The sequence below is a fragment of the Theobroma umbraticum genome, unplaced genomic scaffold (assembly GCF_002168275.2).
Source record: "Theobroma umbraticum cultivar Fairchild unplaced genomic scaffold, ASM216827v3 scaffold_44.0, whole genome shotgun sequence".
NCBI classification, from domain to species: Eukaryota; Viridiplantae; Streptophyta; class Magnoliopsida; order Malvales; family Malvaceae; genus Theobroma; species Theobroma umbraticum.
In genome coordinates, this window is record NW_018397255.1 from 8,683,659 (window position 1) to 8,693,227 (window position 9,569).

General features: G+C 33.6%; 1 protein-coding gene across 1 annotated transcript; it reads right to left on the minus strand.

Moving 5' to 3' along the window:
- Window positions 1-218: 218 nt before the first annotated feature.
- Window positions 219-7,091, minus strand: SWAP70 (Pleckstrin homology (PH) domain-containing protein). Its single transcript, XM_021418617.1, has 10 exons — window positions 6,933-7,091; window positions 6,714-6,827; window positions 6,475-6,536; window positions 6,295-6,378; window positions 6,164-6,195; window positions 5,965-6,046; window positions 4,197-4,425; window positions 3,122-3,349; window positions 2,532-2,824; window positions 219-996 (listed from the first exon to the last, which is right to left on the minus strand). The coding sequence occupies exons 1-10, from the start codon at window positions 6,954-6,956 to the stop codon at window positions 639-641; spliced, it is 1,506 nt and encodes a 501-aa protein (XP_021274292.1). The 5' UTR covers window positions 6,957-7,091; the 3' UTR covers window positions 219-638.
- Window positions 7,092-9,569: the final 2,478 nt, after the last annotated feature.

Consider the following 9,569-nt stretch of genomic DNA (forward strand, 5'->3'; position numbering starts at 1 on the left):
AAGCTGGGTTGGCTTGTCACCCCCTGCCAACTCTTCTGGGCTAGGTCGTAGGTCAACCCTATTGCCTGAAACGTCTACCCGTTAAATCTTTATATATTATTGACAGATCCATCACATAAGAATATAAACTTAAATCTTAAAATTCCTTGAAATATAATTTAACTGAAGCATCCACATTGTATTTTGAAAGTTGGATTACATGAAATAATATCATAATATAAATCAAATATGAATTTGGTTGATTTATATAAATCAAATGACTTGATTTTCAACAAGTCCAAACTGATTGATAGCAGGAGAAATGCCTGCTATGATTCAAATTCACTGCAGGAGATAGCTCCGCTGCAAAACCAGTTCGCTACAACTATTTGGCCAGTCTTTCAAGATTCCTGTCAAATTTACAATCAAATACTTTATTTTGAAAGGCTCGCTCGTATTCAAACGTATTCAAAGTAATAGTTACCATCCTCCAGGGAAAAGGAATGACATTGACATACCAAAACAACCTAACCTAAATTATGGAACTGAGACGATGAGGAAGAAAATGAAAATATATCGAGAATCTTTACATTTCCCTTGTAAGTAACCTTGAATTCCCCACAATTGAGTGTATATATATATATATATGGAACACTTTCTCAAGGCTGGTGGAAAGAGTTCGCTCCTTGCTCATGGTGGTTACTTATTGCCGGGATAACAACAGGTATATCAAGGCTGCTTCCCTCTGTCTCGGGGCCTATCTCTCTTACATCAGCTATTCTTGCTTCTGTTGCCTGAATATCACTCCATTCACCATTGCCAACCGGTTGGATATTAACTTGATCCACTGCCATGTGGACTACACTCTCCCCAGGTATTGGGACTGCTCTGGAAACACTAAGACAAGCTTTGTCTACATTCTCTGACAAGTCAACATCCTTTGTCTCGGGTGGACAGTTATTGGCATTTGAGGACTCAGTCTTCTCCTCACAAATTTGCTTCATGTCACTCTGTTGTCTGTGAATGAAAATAGACAATGCCCAAAGTAAGAATATTTATGACTCTAGTTTCAGTTCTATAGCCAGTACCTCAACAATACTGAACCAAATTAAATATTGTTCGAGCATAAATACAGCAGTAACAAGCCATGTTAACCAGAAACAAGTCAGGACAAATCAAAATCAACAATTTACTTGACTAAATTATTGCATTAACCTGCATATTTTGAATTCTTTTACAGGAGCTTCAAATAAATCAAGAAAATGGCTTTTTCAACCAAAAGGGGAGAAAAACAAAACAGTAGTTTCTGTTACCATATAGAACAATTTAATCGACTCACTTTGCTCTCCTACCTATGATTTTGTCTTGATTTTATTTCTAGATTGGACAGGAGAGGGACAAGAAGTTGGATTTCACATTTTTTCTTTTCTTGCATGCCAAAAAAAAAAGAATTATAGTATATATCTATCCAAATATCCACCCCGTGAAACACATGAGAACTAGAGCTGTCGATATAGGCTGGTCCAGTCCAGCCAGGCCCAAATCTTTGTAAGCTGAGAAAATATGAATTGAGTCAGACCAATCCATTTTTAATATGGGTCATCAAAACCTCAACTCAATTCACTCCTTGTTAGCCCATGGACTAGATTGGGCTAGCCCATTTTTATTTTTTTTTAAAAAAAAATTCATTTTTATAATTCTACCTAACAAACTTTCTATTAATAAAATTGTTTTATGATTTAATTCATAAATTGAATAATAAAAACATATTACAAACAAACAAATTACACTAAATATAAAAAAATAAATAAATTACATAAATAAAGTTTAAATCTTTAACACAAACTACTATCTCATAAACATAAATATATAACCAAATAATAAAAATTTCAAAACTCATTTATATCCTCCTCAATCCTCATCTTTAAGTAAAACATTTAAATTTTGTTTAGACAGCAATGATGTTTCAAGATCTGAATCATTATCAATTTATCATCTAATATTTATTACCATAAAAAAAAAGAGATAATAAGTTTTAATCTAAATTAAAATATTTAATTTGACAAGTAAAGATTAAAGACATTGAAATATATAAAATAGGTAATACCATTAGTAACTAAATTATTAATTTTACATATTTAAAATTATTATATTAATTAAAATTATTTTTTTCTAGCCCATAAGATGACCTGCCCCAGCCCACCTCAGTTCACTGATTTGATGGGCTAACCTATTTAGACCCGATTCTAATATGGGTTTAAATTTTCAAGCTCAACCCGTCACATGTTTAATAGAAAATGGGCCAGCCCAATCGGCCAGGCCCATTTTGACAGGCCTAAATTGAGGACTCTGTATTCTCAAGCATGATACTTAGGTTGGTATATTACCAAATTACTCTTGTCAACTATTTCTAGAACATTTTTATTTTAACAAAAAACTTATGTTGTTTATGAAGTGCATGAATTTACAAGAAAAGCCACAGTTCTAAAGTTTTCAAAATAGGTAGAAGCAGGATGAAAATTGTACTGAATTTAAAATATAAGATGTCAAACCTTTGGATATGTGCCTGTAACACATTGACATATGCGAGAAGATCTTGCTTTTCCTTCACCGCAGCTGCCTCTTTCTGTGTTGCTTCTTTTATTCTAGCTTCAGCATCTGCTTCTGCAATTCTCACCTTCTCTTCTGCTCTCACAACTGCCGCTTCTAATATCACAACATGATCTCGAGCTTTTGCAAGCTCAGTGCGCCACATATGTGCCTCCTGCATAGCAGAGTCTCTCTGCTTAATCAATTGATCTCTTTCTTTGCTTAGGATCCCAAACTTTTCTTCCGACTCTCTCAGCTACAAACACAAATGAAAAAACTTCAAATAAACAACAATTACGACAATTAAAGCTTCTAAGCTGAAAGTATACATAGGAATCATGAAGCTCCAACTGCCAATGGTCAACACAATTAAAAGTGACTTCTCAGTGAAAAGCAGCATTCATGACACTAAGTGCATCAGATATAAAGAAGGAAGATGACGGGAAGAAAGACAAAACATATGGTTACTGGATGACGGTTCTTTAATTCATCACTCCATCACATCAACATTCTATCAATAAGATTAGAGTAACACAATTAACTTTAGCCATACCTTTAATGCAAATGCTTCCTTTTGTTTTTCTGAATCTTTTTTTATGCGCTCAATTTCTGCACAAGCAATTCTCCTTTGTTCATCCATCATATGAGCTGCAGATGCTGCAGATTCAGCAGCCTCAGCAGTCTCAGAAAGTTTCTCTGCTATTTCTCTTATTGTTGAATCACGAGCACGGAGATCTCTGGCCAAATTCTGCAATTCCTCATCCTTGACTCTTAGTGTCTCCTGCAAGATTTAGGTACCACTCAGAAGACTGCATCTAGGTAGAATGAATGCTTTCATTGACCAAGCACTTAACTGCAAAAAGGGCATAACAAAAAACTAACACCATAATAAGGACACAAGCAGCCAAGTCAGAAAGCCTGCTTAACAGATGCAAACATGAAATAACACATTATAAAAATTTAATGGTTGACCCAGGACAGGATCATCTCCTAGGTCCAGGTGGCCCAGACTGATATAAAGTTTTCTAAGGCATCAGTGAAGACAAACTAGTCATTACCATCTCCACTTTACCCAACACCCCCCCCAACCCTTTTTCTTTCCTTGCTATACCTCCCACAAAGGGAATAAGAAATGAATTGCAGATAAATCATGAATTTAATAGTTTGAATATGTCCCAGATAGGCTAGGAAAGGACCAGCGTGGAGTAGTTTGGTGTTTCTAGACGGAAAGAACAAGGGCAAAGATAGACTAAAATCTCATGTTCATGGGATGAAATATTAAGGAGTTTATAGCTCAACATCATCCTCAATGCATGCTCTAAACTGAGAGGAAAGGATTCCAAATAACATTTTGAGGCAAATAGCAACTCCCTGCTATATAGCAGGCATTCATGAGAGTCTACTAGATTGCTAAATTATTAAAAATGGACAAAAAGTTCACTATTTCAAGTACAAAATCATAATTTTACTCCAGCAACAATACAACATGTTAACATTTTAAGTATATTTTAAATAAGTTGTGAATAAGGCTCCTATCTTGAGGAAGAATAGGACATGTACGTTAAAGAAACTTAAAAGCACAACCCACAAGCATAAGACATTGAAAGAGGAAACCGACAATAGCATACCTTCATAATTGTAAGATCATCCATTGGACCGTCAGTGGGTCTATTTGTCACCAATCCTAAGGCATTTCTCAAAGAGATCTGCATTGCTGCTTCAATTTCTTTAGAACATTCTCTGGCCGTTGAATTGGCAGCAGCAACTACTGTTGCAACTGTACCTAATTTTGCAGAACCATTCCCACTTAAGGAATTGACAGCCTCTTTGTGGGCCTTTAGAACTAACTGCGTTGCACTAATTTTTGGAACGGTAAAAAACAACCAACAACAACATAAGGATATTATCAACCGTAGATAAAAAAATGAGGTGCAAAGAAAAGTCTTTAAATTATATGGAGCTCCACAGAGGTGAATATACTTTCCAGACCACAAGATAAGGCATCAACCATCATCTTTTTAGACAATTTGAAAGACCGTAAGAGGGCTAGAAAATGCTTTTGTTTTTATTTGAATCTCATACCATTTCAGGCATTTCTCACATCTAAAGCACTATCAAGCAAAAAATGATAAATGCAAAAGGACACATAGAAGCTTTCTTATCAAGTTAGCAAGAATCAAGAGCCAGAAGCACAAGAAAACACCCAACCCCTCAAAATAAACAAAAGTAAGGAACCTAGAAATTAATTAAATTTAGCAAAAGATCTGCCTCCGACTTGTGACCTTTAAACCTTGAAATTGCTTCATGCAACAAAAGGTAACAAGGCAGCTAATTTCACTTCTAGAATACTATTTTCCAAACTTTTAAGGTGTGTCTTCTTTGGAAAGTACCAACGAAGGAAACAAGATTTTCACCTTGTACTCTCACTACCACAAGCTTGTGAAATTACAAATCAATTTGGTATATTTCTTATTATATGGATTATTTACATCTGTAGCACCAGATTGACCATTATACTCTCATAACCAACCATCAAGACCAACCTGCACCCGAGTATTTGGCTCATTGGTTGGTGCATAATCCCCTTGCCTAAAGAGCAAGGTTCAAATCCCCCTTCCCCCAATTGAAAAAAAAAAAAACCATCAAGACCAGCCTCTATCAATTGATGAGAAGATTTTGACAGTTGATTCCAGACAAGCTTAAGGGTGCACTTTACATGTCACAGATTGAAAGCCATCAAAAAATTTAGAAATAATGTAATGTGACTATGGAGTAAAATTATTTCCACATAAAACCACGTTCTTATTCATCCACAAATAATCTTTTACTTCTTTAGGCCTAAATAAATCAAACAATGTCTACAACGAAGCATATCCAAAAGTACTTTTCAGACAAACTCCAAAACCAAGAAAGAAAGGGAATGTAAGAAGGAAAAAGAGTCAAGAGTAGGTCATTTAAATATGTTATTAAGATTTAGTAGCATTCTCATCATTGATATGATTATTATTATTATTATTATTAGTTTGTTTCCATTTGCTGTAAATAATTACCTTCTATGTGATTCTCTACAAGTTCACATCCATACAGTTATTGAGCAATAGGAAGATTGATGATAATCTTGTAAATAACAGAGAACAGCTGTGAAATGGGATCAATTATGGTAAAAAAATTTGGGATGTCTGACTCAAATTGGGTTCTGCTAAGAGGAATCCATCACCTTAGCAGCTTAGCCTTTCTTAGAAAGCTCAAGAACTCACCATAGATCATCCACAAGACATGGCACTATTATATTATGCACTTGATAAATCAAGCTCAACAAATATATATCACTTGTTGAAACAGAAAACTGAAGTAAAAAAGAGAGATAATGCAGCACATTGTCAAAAGTTAACTTACTGTAAAGTTGATACCCAAGCTCTAGCAGCACCAGGAGTCTCTGCACAAAGAAAGTAGTCCTTTTTCTGGGGAGTCCCAACATCTAAATGGTATAGTTAAGAAGCATGCAAGTTTAGCAACTGAACTTCTCCGCATAACTTAAGCAAAGAAAAAATAAGCAAAAACCTTTCAATTATTCTTTAAGAAATTATTTGGATACAGAAACAGCAGCCATCGTACTTTGGAAGTCCACTGAGGGGCATTAACAGAAGTTATGTTAGTAATAATCCCGGCCAAACTCATAGCTAAGAATCAATCAAACCAGGAGGTGTGATAAGAGATTCGTCTTACTGAAAGTTAACAGGAGATACGGCAATGGTGCTGTTTTCATCAAATGTAATTATTCCCTTAACACCTGGCTCATTCCTCCTAGTCCTAAAACAACCAAAACAACAGAATTTCAAGTTTAATTTTCCATCTTTCAGAGAAGAACAATGGAAAACAAAGAATAACACGTAGCAATATGCTCACTTGTATTCCATTTTCCCCGTTGTCGGGTCCAATATCACCCACCGTTCGTTCCATTTCCTCAACTGTTAAACCAATATACAGTACATACACTGAATTACCAAATTGCTTGAAAATATTTTTAAAAAATTGAAAATTAACCAAAGCTATAACTGATAATAAAATCGAATTTTTAGCTGAAACTATGCTGTAAATGCCATAAAATTAAAGACAGATAGAGAGGAGGTAGGGGAAGATCGTACAGTCTCAGATCGCTTAAGAAGTGGACCTTGAAGCAAGTTCCTACCGGAGCCAGAGGCCAGCTGCCGTTTTATCTTTTCCAAACTGTTCTCCGTAGCATCCCTAACTCCTTGCTCCTTCTCAAAATTAAACACACAAACAATTTTAAAAAAATCAATTCCGATTACTATAAATGGAGTGAAGAGAAGAAGAAGAAGAAGAAGAAGAAGAAAGGGGTTTACCGTAGAAGCACCATTGGAGGCCATGAGGAATCAAATCGAAGGGAAAAGCTTTAGCCTTCAGCACCAGGTAAATAAAATAAACGAAAGAAAATATTAATTCGGGGGAAATGTTGCGTTTGTTGGGTTTTTGTGCACTTGCGTGTGTTTGGGTTTTTTTTGTTTTTAAATTCAGTTGGGCTGTTAGGTTGGCTGCATAGACTAACAGTTGGACCAGTTTTTTTTTTTTCAAAGCGCATTCTCCCATATGGTTTCCATTTAACAAAGAAAAAGAGTTCGTCTTCTGTACCAATTTGTACTATATAATTTTTTTTTTGTTTTATTTTGATGAGAAAAACATTAAAGTGAATAATAGTATTAATTATTATTTTTTATATAAAATAAAAATTAAAATAACAATTACAAAAAAAAAACTTAACTATGAAAGTATTTATAAAGAATAAGAAGATTTTATTGAAATACATATTTACAAACAAAGTGGGATGCTCCTTGAATTATAATTTTAATTTAATTCAATTTAAGAGTTTAAATCAGATTATACTTTTTACATCTGGTTTGTTAGGTTACTTGATTTGAACCTTTTGAATCATAACATAATAGATATTCACACATATATTTATAACACTCTCTTTAAATTATTCACACATATATTCATAACACTCCTTTTAAACTTTCATTGTATTAAAAATATTCTTTGTTAAAACCTTATTGAAAAAAAAAATCATGAAAAAAAATTTGAGTAAATAAAAAAAAGTGTATAATTCTTTTCAAGAATACGCTTTTCAAATATTACCTCATTAAATACCTCATCAGGAAAAATCCAGCATGAAAAACTTTGATGAAGAAAAGAATACAATGCATATTTTACTCTTTTAATGACTTCATTATTTAAGATCTTTACAATGGTACACTTTAATTTTTTATACCAGCTTTTCAAATGTTGCAATAGAAAGGTCTTTGATAAATAAATTTATTAGATTGTCACTTGAACGAATTTATTAAATACTAATATCACTTTTTTCTTAGAGATCATGAGTAAATAAGAAAAACCTCATATCCCTGAAAGAAATGGTTAGTGCCATCTACAACCAAAATGCATCTATTCCCATCTATATCCAAGATCTATTAAAAATGCTCCAAGCTTTCTAAGAGATGATCTAAACATTAAAGGACAATAATAAGCGAATGATGGAAATGATATCCCAACTTGTATCTTCTACAAACATCTCTTCTCAAGCTCAACTCACATACTTTAATAATAATGAAAATGAGCTTGATGGAGCCATTCCTAAATTGTAAGTGCCACCAAATGGAGGGAATGGAGAGAAAATTGTTAACGCAATAGCCACCAAAAATCCCAACATCACAATCCTCTTATTGCAATTTTGTCAGTCATTACCTTTATTTTAGTATTCTTGTTGACCACTATTTAAAGGTTTTATGATAAACAAAAGAGCTTTAAAAGCTACTCGATTAGAAGAAGAGCTTGAAGTGTTTTGAATTTGATCGTAAACTACCCTATCCAACTAGTGTAATCGTTAAACAATACCTCAAGGACTTTGTTAACCCCGAGTTTAAGCAATTCAATTGTAAACCTAAAGATGTTCGAGAACATGTTATGAAGTTTGTGAAAACTCTCGAAATAAGGAGATCAGATGATTAAAGTTAAAAGAGTTTTCTAAATCTCTTATTGAAAAGGCTTATACATGAATTTTTTTTTTAAAAAAAAAGAAAATAAAAAGCCTATACATGATATGTAATCTCACATGTGGTACCCTGAAATCTTTGAGTCAAATGTGTAGAATGTCTAGAGAGAAGATTTTCTCTACTCAAAAGAAGATTACTCTCATTAAGTTAAGAATGAAGGATCTCATAAAATACATAAAATGCTTAAAAAAATTATTTTAGATATCCAAAGGATGAAAGTTTGCATCCAAAGGATGTTCGGTGAATATAGACTGCACTTATAGAACTTATTACAATCTTTACTACTTCAGTGGAAGCTAAACCAAAGACCAACAATATAGTTTGTAGGCAAAAAAGAACTACTTGCTTCAGTAAAAAGAATATCCCAATAGTGAATGCAATTCAAGAAAGAAATAAAGAAAAAAAAGGTCCCTCTCAACCTAAACTGTGTACTAAATGAGACAACTCAAGGAAAAAGTAAAACAAGGAGGCGAACTTACCTTATGCTTTATAAACATCAATAATGAGAGGAAAGTCCAACTCAAGGTGTTACAACTATCATCGAGTAATTGGTCATTCATTTATTGAGTATAACAAAATTTCACTAGTAGGTGCAAATTGGAAAAGTACTGATTGGAACCAATAAGATCCAAAACAACTTGCTTTTTGTTTATTTAAATCTTGGTGGCATGTAAATGCAATTATTCATGTTTTCCATGAAGGTCCTTTTTTTTCAACTACTCACATCGAGAATGCACACCACCTGTTATGGTGACTTTTTCTATTGTTAGCTTGTTAACAAAGACACCCAATTTTGGATGCTTCTTTGACCAACTTAGGTGTTTTTTAAAAAAAGTCAACAATGAAGCAACTACAAGCTTGGTGTATATAGTTGGAGTATAGTATGATGAGTACACCTTAATGGGATAACCTATGAGAAAAATGGTTAACAAT